Here is a 14,463-nt window from a genome sequence, read left to right as displayed (position 1 = left end):
TGGGTGGGATTGTTGTCGGTGCAGGCTTGATGGGCCGAATGGCCTCCTTCTGCCCTGTAAAGATGCTATGATTCTATGTGCTGTGCTGTGGGTTATCAACAGCAGCAGAATTGTATACAACCACTAACTGTAACCTTATGGCCCAGCATATGCCACCCTACTATTATAATCAAGCATGATAATCAACTCTAGTTCAATGAAGAGTACAGGATGGCATGCCTGGAGCAAAACTAGGCATACCTAAAAATGAGGTGTCAACCTGGTGAAGCTACAACACAGAATTGCTGGCATGCCAAATAGTGGAAGCAGTGTGCAACAGTCAGAGCTAAGCAGTCCCACGTCCAATGAATCAGATCTAAGTTCTGCAGTCCTGCCACATCCAGTCATGAATAGTGGTGAACAATTAAACAAATAACTGGATGAGGAAGCTCCACAAATATCCCCACCTTGAATGAAGAAGAAGTCAAGCACATAAGTGGAAAAGACAAGGCATTTGCATCAATCTTCAGCCAGAAGTGTCAAATGGATGATCCATTTCGGTCTCCTTCTGGGGTCCCCAGCACCACAGATGCCAGTCTTTAACCAATTAGATTCACTCCACAAGGAATCAAGAAGCGGCTAAAGGCACTGGATCCTGTCAACATTTGAGCAATAATGCTGGACACTTGTGCCCAAGAACCAGCTGCACCCTCAGTCAAGCTGTTTGAGTACAGTTACAACACTTTCATCTGCCTGGAAATGTGGAAAACAGGTATCGCCTGCCCACAAAAGCAGGATATATCCAACCTGACCAATTACTGCCTGATCAATCTACTCTTGAATATCAGCAAAATGACTGAAAGTGTTGTTGACAGTTCTATCATACGGCACTTAGTAATAACCTGATCACTGACACTCAGTTTAAGTTCTTCCAGGGTCACTCAGCTCCTGACCTCATTACAACCTTAGTCCAAAGATCTCAGAAGGTGAGGTGAAAGTTAGTGCTCTCAATATCAAGGCTGTATTTGATGTGGCATGAAAGTGTCAATGGGAATTGGGTGAAAACATTCCACTGGTTTGAATCTTACACAGCACAAAGGAAGATGGTTGTAGTTGCTTGAGGTCAATCATCTCAGTCACAGGATATCACTGCAGGAGTTGCTCTGGCTAGTGTCCTCGGCCCAACCGTCATCAGCTGCTTCATCAATGACCTTCCGTCCAACATAAGGTCAGAGTAGGGATGTTTGCTGATGATTGCACAGTGTTCAGCACCAACTGCAACTCCTTAGATACTAATCAGTCTTTACCCATATGTAGCAAAACCAGGACAACAGTCAGGCTTGGGCTAATGAGTTGCAAGTAAGATTTGCCCTACACAAGTCCCAGGCAATGCCTATCTCCAACAAGAGAGAATCCAACCATTCAATGGCAACACCATCACTGAATCTCTCAATATTAACATCCTGGAATTACCATTGACTGTGAAAATTCAAAGACTCTAAGCTTGATTGACAGTTGTGGTTTCTTCAAAAGGAATAAATAGTTTGTCTTTTACAAATCCCAAGTGAAATTAACATCTCCTTTCTGACAGAGGACTTCAAAGGAGTCTGTTCACACCTACAGCTTCTAACAGGGAGAAAGGAAAATCTCTGCTGCAGAATGGAGTGCTACCAGGTGACCAGGCAGCATGGAGATTAAAGTGACCTAGCCACTTCAGAATTTTCACAGCTAACAGGCAGGAATGAAGATGTTGATCACAGAGCTGCCTGAAAGCTTGTGTGGCTTTTGCTACCAAATAAACCTGTTGGACTTTAACCTGGTGTTGTTAAACTTCTTACTGTGTTTACCCCAGTCCAACGCCGGCATCTCCACATCATGAAAGCACTATGCCAGGGGGTGATTATTAGGTCTGCCAGGGAGAAAAGGGGCAGTCCAGCCATGAGACCTGCATCCCTGGGGAGAGAGATGAGGTCAGCACCTTGCCCCCAGCCTGAGCCCACCCAACCCCCAGAACTACTGAGGGACCCTTCCTCTAGAGCCTGGCAGTAATAGAGGGGCAAATAGCCACTGGATCTACCTCATTGAGCCCCCAAGGGGCTAGAAGAGTGCGTCAGTGCCAAGGTGCCAGGGGGCAGTGCACCGGAGTTTAAAGCCTCCCTTACTGCCTAGTTATGTGACTCACCAGAACATTGGTCCAACCACAGTTCAGGTGAAGCCCATCCCAAAGATACAGCTCCCATTTGGAGCTGGTGCCCCATGAATCGAAACCCATTTCACCTACACTAGTCTTTGAGCCATGCATTCATCTCTCTAATCTTATTTACACTATGCCGATTTGTTTATGGCTCAGCTAATAATCCAGAAATCATTACCTTTGAGATGCTGCTTTTTAATTTAACTGCTAGCTGCTCATAATCCCTAAAGAGAACCTCTTTCTTAATCCTATCAATGTCATTGATATCAATATGGATCACAACAACTGGATCTTTCTCCTCCCACTGCAAATACCACTCCAACATCAGACAGATGCCCCAAATCCTGGCATTGGGCAGGCAACAGAACTGTCTGGACTCTGGCTCTCAGCTGAAGAGAAATGTGTCTATGCCTCTGACTGTACTGTCCCCTGCTACCACTACATTTGTATTAACTCCCCCAATTTGAATGGTGGCTTGTACCATGATGCCATGGTCAGTTTGCTCATCTACCTTGCAGCTCTTGCCTTCACCCATAGAGGCTGCAAGAACCTTGAACCTGTTGAACAATTACTGGGACTGAAACCCCTCCATTCCTACCTTCTGGGTCCCTATACTTGCCTCACTCACAGTCACACCCTCCTGTTCCTGACCACTAACCAATTCAGAAGACCCTATCCTAAGGGAGTTGACCACCTCCTGGAATTAAATGTCCAGGTAAATTTCCCCCAGTTGATGCATCAAAGTCTGCAGGTTGGCATCCAGCTCAATAATTCTGAGACAAAGCTCCTCACGCCACAGACAGTTACTGCCGACGTGTTTGCCCTGGAACACACTGATGCCCAGAAGTTCCCACATTCTGCAGTTCCAACACATCACCTGCCCTGCTATTGTTATTGTGTTAATTAATTTATTTTCTAAATTAATTTATAATTAATATACCCTACTACACCCAATAAGCATTAATACTGCAAGTAATAAAATGTCACAATTGCTAATAAATTACACAAACTTTCAATGAAAGACTAAGTAAAATAAACAAAATACCCACCAATCAACTTTCCCTGTGATATCAGATTTTGATCTTTTCGTAACTTGGTTGGTCTACAGACTGGGATTGGCACTCTCTCTCTCCTTCTCCTCCTGCACGACATTAAGTTCTCACTGCTTGCTTGATCTGCCGTTCCCTCCTCTAAAGTGGCGTTTCAAGTTCTCACAGTGTTTTCTGTCTTTCCCCTCTCAAGCTGTTTTAAGTTCTCACCTTACTCTCTCCCTCTCGCACTACTTTAGATTCTTATTGCCCTTTCTGTCCCCCTCACACCTCGATAAATTCTCATTGTTCTCTCTCTCTCCACCTCACACCACTTTAAGTTTTCACTGCTCTATCTCTCCCACATTGTTTAAAATTCTCACTGCATTATCTCTCTCCCTCTCCCCTCACTTTTTACATTCACACTGCTCTCTCACTCTCCCCATTCCCAGCACTTTAAATTCTCACTGTTGTGTTTCTCCTTACATCTCACACTTCTTGAAATTCTCACTGCTCTCTCTTTCTCCTCACATCTCTTTATGTTCTCACCACTCTCACTTTCTCTCTCTCTCCCACACACGTGTTTAAGTTCTCACTGCTCTCTCTTACTCTATCTCACCCTCATGCCTGTTTAAGTTCTTACTGATCCTTCTCTCCCCGTCATACCTGTTTAAGTTCTTACTGCTCTCTCGCTCTCTCTCCCCCTCACAACTGTTTATGTTCTCACTGCTTGCTTTTTCTCTCACTCTCCCCCTCACAGCTTTGTAAGTTCTCACTGCTCTCTCTCTCTCACTCCCACTCATACCATTTTACGTTCTCACCAGTTTCTCACTCTCTCCCCTTCCCAACACTTGAAGTGCTCACTGCTCTCGCTCTTTCCCCCTCACACCGCATTATGTTCTCACCACATACTCTCTCTCTCTTGCATTTTAAGTTCACATTGCTCTCTCTTTCTCTCTTTCCCCCTTACACCTCTTGAAGTTCTCACCATCTCTCTCGCTCTCCTCCAGCATGGTGGCACAGTGATTAGCACGCTGCCTCACAGCTCCAGAGACCCAGGTTCAATTCCGGCCTTGGGTGACTGTCTGTATAGAGTTTGCACACTCTCCCAATGTCTGCATGGGTTTTCTCCGGGGTGCTCTGGTTTCCTCCCACAGTCCAAAGATGTGCAGGTTAGGTGGATTGGCCATGCTAAATTGCCCCTTAATGTTCCAAGATGCATAGGTTAGATGGATTAGTCATGATAAATGTCTGGGATAGGGTGGGGGAGAGGCCCTGAGTAAGATACTCTGTCAGAGAGTCGGTGCAGACCTTGATGGGCCAAATGGCCTCTCCTGCACTGTAGGGATTCTATGATTCTAAGTTCTCACTGCTCTCTCTCTCGCACTCTCACTGCTTTAAGTTCTCACTGCTCTCTCTCACTCCCACCTCTGTAAGGTTCTCACCGCTCTTGCTCTCTGGTGCAGGAGGGAGGGGTTCAGGTACTTAAGCAATTGGGGCTCGTACTGGGGAAGGTGTGACCTCTATGAGAAGGATGGTCTACACCTTAATCAGAAGGGGACCAATATCCTGGGGGGTAAATTTGCTAAGGCCATGCAGGGAGGTTTAAACTGATTCGGGGGGGGGGAGGGATCCTGAGTAGTGGGGCTGAAAGTGAGGGATGCATGGATGGGGACTGCAATGCACGGCATTGCAGAGGTGGGGTGGAGCAGGGTTTGAAATGTGTATACTTCAATGCCAGGAGTATTCGCAATAAAGTGGGTGAACTTGCAGCGTGGATCAGTACCTGGGACTTCGATGTTGTGGCTATTTCAGAGACATGGATAGAGCAGGGGCAGGAATGGATGCTGCAGGTCCCGGGGTTCAAATGTTTTAGTCGAAGTAGGGAAGGAGGTAGAAGAGGGGGAGGGGTAGCATTATTGGTCAGAGATTGTATCACAGTGTCAGAGAGGAGGTTTGATGAGGACTTATCTGTTGAGGTAGTATGGGCGGAGATTAGAAATAGGAGAGGAGAGGTCACCCTGTTGGGAGTCTTTTATAGACCTCCTAAAAGTTCTAGAGAGGTTGAGGAAAGGATTGCGGAGTCAATCCTGCTTAGGAGTGAAAGTAATAGGGCAATTGTTATGGGGGATTTTAACTTGACTAATATTGACTGGAATTGTTATAGCTCTAGCTCGTTAGAGGGGTCAGTTTTTGTTCAAAGCGTGCAGGAAGGTTTTTTGACTCAGTATGTAGACAGGCCAACTCGAGGTGAGGCTATATTGGATCTGGTGCTGGGAAATGAGCCAGACCAGGTGCTAGACTTGGAAGTTGGTGTGCATTTTGGTGATAGTGACCACAATTCGGTTACGTTCACCTTAGTGATGGAAAGGGATAGGCATGAACCTCGGGCCAGTGGTTTTAGCTGGGGGAAGGGTAATTATGAGGCTATTAGGAGAGAATTAGGAAACATAGGTTGGACTAGGAGATTACAGGGACTGGGAACGTCCGACATGTGGAGTTTTTTCAAGGAGCAGCTACTGCGAGTCTGTGATAGGTATGTCCCTGTCAGGCAAGGAGGAATTGGTAGGGCTAGGGAACCGTGGTGCACCAAAAAAGTTTCTTTGTTGGTTAAAAAGAAAAAGGAGGCTTATGTTCGGATGAGACGTGAGCACTCGGGTAGTGCACTAGAAAGCTTTAGATTGGCTAAGAGGGAGTTGAAGAGCGAGCTTAGAAGGGCTAAAAGGGGACATGAGAAGACTTTGGCGGACAGGGTGAAAGAGAATCCTAAGGCGTTCTATAGGTATGTCAAGAACAGAAGGTTGGTTAGGGCAAGTTTAGGGCCAGTTATAGATGGCAGAGGGAAGTTATGTGTGGAACCGGAGGAGATTGGTGAAGCATTGAACCAATATTTCTCTTCGGTGTTCACGCAAGGGGACATGAATATAGCTGAGGAGGACACTGGGTTGCAGGGGAGTAGAATAGACAGTATTACAGTTGATAAGGAGGATGTGCAGGATATTCTGGAGGGTCTGAAAATAGATAAATCCCCTGGTCCGGATGGGATTTATCCAAGGATTCTCTGGGAGGCAAGAGAAGTGATTGCAGAGCCTCTGGCTCTGATCTTCAGGTCGTCGTTGGCCTCTGGTATAGTACCAGAAGATTGGAGGTTAGCGAATGTTGTCCCATTGTTTAAGAAGGGGAACAGAGACTTCCCCGGGAATTATAGACCGGTGAGTCTCACTTCTGTTGTCGGCAAGATGTTGGAAAAAATTATAAGGGATAGGATTTATAGTTATTTGGAGAGTAATGAATTGATAGGTGATAGTCAGCATGGTTTTGTGGCAGGTAGGTCGTGCCTTACTAACCTTATTGAGTTTTTTGAGAAAGTGACCAAGGAGGTGGATGGGGGCAAGGCAGTGGACGTGGTATATATGGATTTTAGTAAGGCGTTTGATAAGGTTCACCATGGTAGGCTTCTGCAGAAAATGCAGATGTATGGGATTGGGGGTGATCTAGGAAATTGGATCAGGAATTGGCTAGCGGATAGGAAACAGAGGGTGGTGGTTGATAGTAAATATTCATCATGGAGTGCGGTTACAAGTGGTGTACCTCAGGGATCTGTTTTGGGGCCACTGCTGTTTGTAATATTTATTAATGATCTGGATGAGGGTATAGTTGGGTGGATTAGCAAATTTGCTGATGACACCAAAGTCGGTGGTGTGGTAGACAGTGAGGAAGGGTGTCGTAGTTTGCAGGAAGACTTAGACAGGTTGCAAAGTTGGGCCGAGAGGTGGCGGATGGAGTTTAATGCGGAGAAGTGTGAGGTAATTCACTTTGGTAGGAATAACAGATGTGTTGAGTATAGGGCTAACGGGAGGACTTTGAATAGTGTGGAGGAGCAGAGGGATCTAGGTGTATGTGTGCATAGATCCCTGAAAGTTGGGAATCAAGTAGATAAGGTTGTTAAGAAGGCATATGGTGTCTTGGCGTTTATTGGTAGGGGGATTGAATTTAGGAGTCGTAGCGTTATGTTGCAACTGTACACAACTCTGGTGCGGCCGCACTTGGAGTACTGTGTGCAGTTCTGGTCCCCACATTACAGGAAGGATGTGGAGGCTTTGGAGAGGGTGCAGAGGAGGTTTACCAGGATGTTGCCTGGTATGGAGGGGAGATCCTATGAGGAGAGGCTGAGGGATTTGGGATTGTTTTCGCTGGAAAGGCGGCGGCTAAGAGGGGATCTTATTGAAACATATAAGATGATTAGAGGTTTAGATAGGGTGGATAGTGATAGCCTTTTTCCTCTGATGGAGAAATCCAGCACGAGGGGGCATGGCTTTAAATTGAGGGGGGGTAGTTATAGAACCGATGTCAGGGGTAGGTTCTTTACCCAGAGGGTGGTGAGGGATTGGAATGCCCTGCCAGCATCAGTTGTAAATGCGCCTAGTTTGGGGGCGTTTAAGAGATCCGTAGATAGGTTCATGGACGAAAAGAAATTGGTTTAGGTTGGAGGGTCACAGTTTTTTTTTTAACTGGTCGGTGCAACATCGTGGGCCGAAGGGCCTGTTCTGCGCTGTAATGTTCTATGTTCTATGTTCTCCCTGTTACAACTCTTTACGTTCTCACTGCTCTCTCTGTCTTCACAAACTGCTTTAAGTTTCTACTGTTCTCTCTGTCCCCTTGCACTACTTTCAATCTAAGGAGAATTGAATAATTCCCTCAGGAACTTCCATCCTTACTTCACTCATTATGCTTAGGTACATCTCATCCGGTCCTGGGGACATTTCAAATAAAGCTATAGCCAGCCTTTCGAATATCTCCTCTTTCTCTTTTAGCCAGTAACAACCAACTCCACTTTCACTGTGATTTCCACACCATCTTTTTCTTGGTAAGGACAGATGCAATGTGCTCACTTGGTACCTGAGCTATGCCCTCTGCCTCCATTCAATGGTTCCCTTTTTGGTCCCTACTTAGTCATACCACTTCTCCTATTACCCATTTACTATTTATATGCCGATACAAGACTTTTGAATATTCTTTTATGTTAGCCCAGTCTGTTCTCATACTCTCTTACTGTCTCATTTATTTTTTTACTTCCCCTCTGAACTTTCTAGATTCATCCTTCTCCCTGCAATCCTGCCTACCACCACCATCGCCCCCCCCCCACCACCACCCCCCCCCCCCCGCCCCCCTCCAATACACATACAGGGAGATTACCCCCTCCTTACCAGGGGCATCCCCTCCCCCTCTCTGGGACCCCCGGTACTTACCAGCATTGTGATTCCCGGGACTTCACCTCAGGCAAGGCACTGTAGTACTTCTTCAAGCCACTGCGTGGATGGGCTGGAGAGCTGTCAGCCAATCTGATTGGCCCACAGCTCTCCAAAGAGGGACTTCCTTCCAAGTGCGGGCCAAGTCCAAACTGTTGTCAAACAGCACTCATTTCAGCCTGAAATGGCAGCAGGCCGATTGAAGTCAGGTGGGAATACGAGCACCAAGTGCTCGTCATTCTGAAAATACAGTTCCAGGTCTCCACCACCGCCACAACGTGATATTCTCTGATGACAGTAGTCATTGAATGTCTTCTGGACAAATAATGTCCAGAATGTCCAAAGATATTCTACTTTAGTCACCTCTTCAAAATATTCAATCACCTTCATCAGGAATTGACTCCCATTTACTAATCCATATTAGCTCTCTCTGGTCAGCTGAAAAGTTTCAGAGTTTAGTATCTTTATCTTTAATTACAGTCTCTAAGAATTTCTAGTCAATAAGTGTTAGACTAACTGATCTATGGTTCTATGACTCCTATCTCTTTCACCTTCCTTAGATAGCAGACTGGCATGGCAAACTAAGGGGACAGTCCTGAATCCAAAAAATTTAGGAAGATTATAGTTAGAACATTGACAATGTTCTTACCAACCTCCCCTAAAACCCAAAGATGGAAGCTTTCGGGTCCTAGAGAATTGTCATTCTTTTGTGGCATTATTTTCCTCATATACTCAGAAACAATGCACCCTTACACTCCTGGATGTTCACGTTATATATGGGTGGGTAGATACTTGAATACCATGCATGCTGTAGACATTGGAAATTGCATAATGTTGTGATTGAGAGCTAATTTTAATAGAATTAATTGCCAATCACTATCTGTTTCTGATATTAGCATAAAATTGGATGGGAGACTAAATGGGAGGTCTGTGGCGGCAGATGTGTTCCCATTTTTCCAATCAGTTTCACCTATTTTATGTCAGTTAATCAAGCATCATGAGTAGAAAAACCCGCAAAAACATCTCCACTGGAATAATTAAATTGGCATTTTCTTTACAATGCTGATGCACCTGCTGCATATTCCCAGTATTTTCTGATTCAAATTTTACATTTTCAACAAGTAACATTCATTTTTAGCTGTTACTTGTTCTTTCCAGGTCCTCATTTTTATTTATTAATTTCCTTCTTCTTTGAAATTCCCCTCTACGCACTATTTTCCAACAAAAAAAGATAGATGGACAACCTTGTTAATTGTCTTTAAGAGCAACTCAGAATAATTCATCCCTTAGGTTGTCATATACCTGAAGGTGCATTGATTAAATGTTGTACTTTTTCACACAGTCATCTGAAATAAAGCATTAATATTAACACATATTTATCCAAATATTAGATCTTAATTTTTTTTCCAACCAAAATAGGCCAAAAATGTTTCTGAACTTGCATATTTCTCCAAATTCAAAGCAAAGATCGTACACAGGAAAACACTTGTACTTACTCCTTGTTCTTCGAAGATGGTGGTGCATGCACAAACCATTCTGGTTGCGAGCAGGGAACTGGGGGTGACTTCCTTGGGGGAGGGGAATGATGCTTCAGCAAATCTAGACATTTGTAAGAATACAAAATACTTTTAGTTTGCTTAAAAGCCAAACAATTAATTAAAAGATGAAAACACTACTTAAGATCAGAGATGTTTTTGACAACAAACTGAAATCTGGATCATGCACCTAGGCATATTGGATCATCCGGGCAGAGATCACAGGAAAATCAGTGAGACAAAACTATACACCTATACATAAACATGCTGAATTTTGCATCCATTTAATTAATGGAAAGGAGATTAAGTAGATTATTTTCCTGCTTGACTTTTTGCTATCCAGTATTCCACCCTGGCCCAAGCCTAGGAACAACAGAACTTTCTTTTTCAGCTCTTAATGTGATATGGGTACACATCTGACACCAAGCTGCTTCTTGCCTGGATATAGTGCCATTAAGAGAGACTGGTAATTCCATGCCTATGAAGTGGCAGCTATATGTTATTCATCCAAGATCAAAGCCAATTCTGAGCGCTAATAGACAGATCAGTGTCTGAAAAACTCTGACTATGACAAAATGTTTGGAGTGATATAGAAGTTATGACATCCTTACTCATCTATCTTTGGCCTGTTGCGATACCCTATCGGGGATCACAGTGAAAGTTGCTTCAGATATCTGAGACAGGAGGCTGAGAATTTTGTCTCCTCATTAGCATGGCGCTCTACATTACAACAGTGGCCACACCCGTAAAAAAAAGTATTTTACTATCTGTGAAGCACTTGGATGCCATGAAGTCATGAATGGTACAAAATAAGTGCAATGAACTATTTTCTTCTTTCTTTCAAAAGGCTTAAGTCTACTTATAGATGCAAGAACAAAAACTTGGAATCAAGACAAACTTCTGTATAAGATATAGTCTCATATTTGAACTAGGTAGGTCCTGAGTACAAAAATACTATTAATAATTGACCATCTGATGTGACTCAGTGATGCTGAAGAAGCAGATCTGCCAACATTGAGTTGGCCCACGAAAACCTTGAAAGACAAGCCTTCAATGGATAAGGGGTTCTAACTGGAAAAGAGGGAGGCCAGTTTATTTGGTTAGCTAGGTGGCTAGCATGTGGTTCAGGATAGTGCCAAAAGCATGGGTTTGATTCACATTCCAGTTGAGGCAAACTTGGGACCTGCCTCCTGGCCCTGAGAATGGAAGGCAATGACAAACCACCACCAACAAAAATGCCAAGAAAATAGGACAGAATGAAGTATCAATAGACAATAAGCCAAGAACTTCCCTTTGGGCAGAGAGCACATGAATAATGAATGAACTGGAAAAGGCAGCAGGTAGCAACATTATCAACGGATTATACTCCAATAGTGTTCCTGTCCACAATTGATGGATCTCTGAAGCCTTGGTTCTGTCAATGTTTGTCTACATTCTCTGGACTCAGACAAGTAGCATGTATCCAGATAGCAAGAGTGTGGACAGTTCATATTGGGAACAAACATAGTGGTATGTTTTTTTCCCTTAGGCACTGAAGAACCTCCAAAATGGAGAATTAAATGGCATATAGGTTTAGCCAATGTTTAGTGCAGAATACCATCTTGGAAAAAGGAGTTGACGCTTGCTGTAGCAATGCCTTCTGGATGATCATTAAGAGACTGGAATTGTTGCCAACCCTCATTAAGAAGCTGCACAGAAATTTGGTGGTAGGCTTAGCCAATGCTTGGAGGTGATGCCATTATACAATGTGGAATACCTATTGTAATCCATATTGTATAATGGTAGATACTGGATATCAGGTTTTATGCTGAGTTACAGTATTACCCTTGATTTAATATAGATCATTAAACTAAATGGTTCACTTATGTAATTGGGAGTGTTTCTGAAACTGTTCAGATAAATGACATCTCGCTGTACTTGTGTTTTTGTGCCTCTGTATTTATATGAGAATGACAGATTTTCATGTTGAAATCATACTCAAATATGTAAAGACTTAAGAAGGATATTCTTGTGTTGAAGAATCAAAGATTCTTATTTGCTGCATCAAACTACATAGATTATTTTAATTTCATTAGTTGCAAAGCGCAGCCAAATTTAAGCACTGCTCTCCCAAACACAACTTTGGAATTACAAACTAGTTTTATAAACATCCTAATAGGGTTGATTTTTGGTGGCTTCTCTCACATCGGGGCACCTAGTCTAGCATGATCAGAAAATTATGGATATGCTGGCTATATATTTATAAATTGCACTTACGGTGAAATAGGCACATTCACCAGAGCGAGGGCTTGGAAAATCTACACTATGTCTTTTTTAAATCATCCAGGTGCCTTAGGACTGATTTGCCAGATTTCCCCTTTCCATCTGACACTGCAGCTTCACTGACTGAAAGGGCTACATCCCCTTTTTACGCAGAAATCAGGATCATACATAATTGTGCCTAAGACTATTTGGTGCTTAAATATGACCCTTCCCCACCCTTTATATTTTGAATAATTACTGTATAACTGAAAGAAAAGCAATGAATTATGCCTCAAATATCTGCATTTCATGTAGGTGCTCGTATATATTCATTGTGGGGATGACAATTAGCCCAACTATGGCAGATCAATTCTGCCATCTGCTGGTTAAGAAGCAATCATGTGGTTATTTTATACTCACAGTAAGAGTTTTAATAACACCAGGTTAAAGTCTAACAGATTTATTTGGTAGCAAATGCCATTAGCTTTCGGAGCCCTGCTCTTTCGTCAGATGGAATGGATATCTGCTCACAAGCAAGGCACACAGAGACACAAAATCAAGTTACAGAATACTGATTAGAATGTGAATCTTTACAGCTAATCAAGTCTTAAAGATACAGACAATGTGAGTGGAGGGAGCATTAAGCACAGGTTAAAGAAATGTGTATTGTCTCCAGACAGGACAGCCAGTGAGATTCTGCAAGTCCAGGAGGCAAGCTGTGGGGGTTACCGATAGTGTGACATGAACCCAAGATCCCGGTTTAGACCATCCTCATGTGTGCGGAACTTGGCTATTAGTTTCTGCTCAACGATTCTGCGCTGTCGTGTGTCGTGAAGGCCGCCTTGCAGAACGCTTACCCAAAGATCAGAGGCCTAATGCCCGTGACCGCTGAAGTGCTCCCCCACAGGAAGAGAACAGTCTTGCCTGGTGATTGTCGAGCGGTGTTCATTCATCCGTTGTCGTAGCGTCTGCATGGTTTCCCCAATGTACCATGCCTCGGGACATCCTTTCCTGCAGCGTATCAGGTAGACAACGTTGGCCGAGTTGCAAGAGTAGGTACCGTGTACCTGGTAGGTGGTGTTCTCACGTGAGATGATGGCTTCCGTGTCGATGATCCGGCACGTCTTGCAGAGGTTGCTATGGCAGGGTTGTGTGGTGTCGTGGTCACTGTTCTCCTGAAGGCTGGGTAGTTTGCTGCGGACAATGGTCTGTTTGAGGTTGTGCAGTTGTTTGAAGGCAAGAAGTGGGGGTGTAGGGATGGCCTTGGCGAGATGTTCATCTTCATCAGTGATATGTTGAAGTCTCTGGAGGGGATGCCGTAGCTTCTCCGCTCCGGGGAAGTACTGGACAACGAAGGGTACTCTGTCCACCGTGTCCCGTGTTTGTCTTCTGAGGAGGTCGGTGCGGTCTTTCGCTGTGGCGCATCGGCACTGTCGATCAATGAGTCGAGCGCTATATCCTGTTCTTATGAGGGTATCTTTCAGCGTCTGGAGGTGTCTGTTGTAATCCTCCTCATCCGAGCAGATCCTGTGTATACGGAGGGCTTGTCCGTAGGGGATGGCTTCTTTAATGTGTTCAGGGTGGAAGCTGGAGAAGTGGAGCATCGTGAGGTTATCCGTGGGCTTGCGGTACAGTGAGGTGCTGAGGTGACCGTCCTTAATGGAGATGCGTGTGTCCAAGAATGCAACTGATTCCGGAGAGTAATCCATGGTGAGTCTGATGGTGGGATGGAACTTGTTGATGTCATCATATAGTTGTTTCAGTGATTGTTCACCATGAGTCCAAAGGAAGAAAATGTCATCGATGTATCTAGTGTATAGCATCAGTTGAAGGTCCTGTGCGGTGAAGAAGTCTTGTTCGAACCTGTGAATGAAGATGTTGGCATATTGAGGTGCGAATTTGGTCCCCATGGCTGTTCCATGTGTCTGGATGAAGAACTGGTTGTTGAAGGTGAAGACATTGTAGTCCAGGATGAAGCAGATGAGTTGTAAAATTGCATCTGGAAACTGGCAGTTGTCGGCGTTGGGTACTGAGGCCGTTGCAGCAATGCCATCATCGAGGGGGATGCTGGTGTAGAGTGCCGAGACATCCATTGTAACGAGGAGTGCTCCTGGTTCAACTGCTCCATGTGTGTTGAGTTTCTGTAGGAAGTCCGTAGTGTCGTGACAAAAGCTGGGGGTTCTTTGTACAGTGGGTTTCAGGATGCCCTCGACATAGCTGGAGAGGTTCTCGCACAG

General features: G+C 44.3%; 1 protein-coding gene across 1 annotated transcript in view; it reads right to left on the bottom strand.

Moving 5' to 3' along the window:
• Positions 1-14,463, bottom strand: part of LOC144481086 (uncharacterized protein C7orf57 homolog) — a 97,005-nt gene that overhangs the window by 55,124 nt on the left and 27,418 nt on the right. The window contains exon 3 of the mRNA XM_078200725.1: positions 9,947-10,049. Coding sequence (XP_078056851.1) covers positions 9,947-10,049 — 103 coding nt within the window. The remainder of the gene's footprint in view (positions 1-9,946; positions 10,050-14,463) is intronic.

Source organism: Mustelus asterias, chromosome 2 (genome assembly GCF_964213995.1).
Source record: "Mustelus asterias chromosome 2, sMusAst1.hap1.1, whole genome shotgun sequence".
In the NCBI taxonomy this organism is placed as follows: Eukaryota; Metazoa; Chordata; class Chondrichthyes; order Carcharhiniformes; family Triakidae; genus Mustelus; species Mustelus asterias.
The sequence above is the reverse complement of the archived record's forward strand: the minus strand, read 5'-3'. Positions and strand labels throughout refer to the sequence as shown.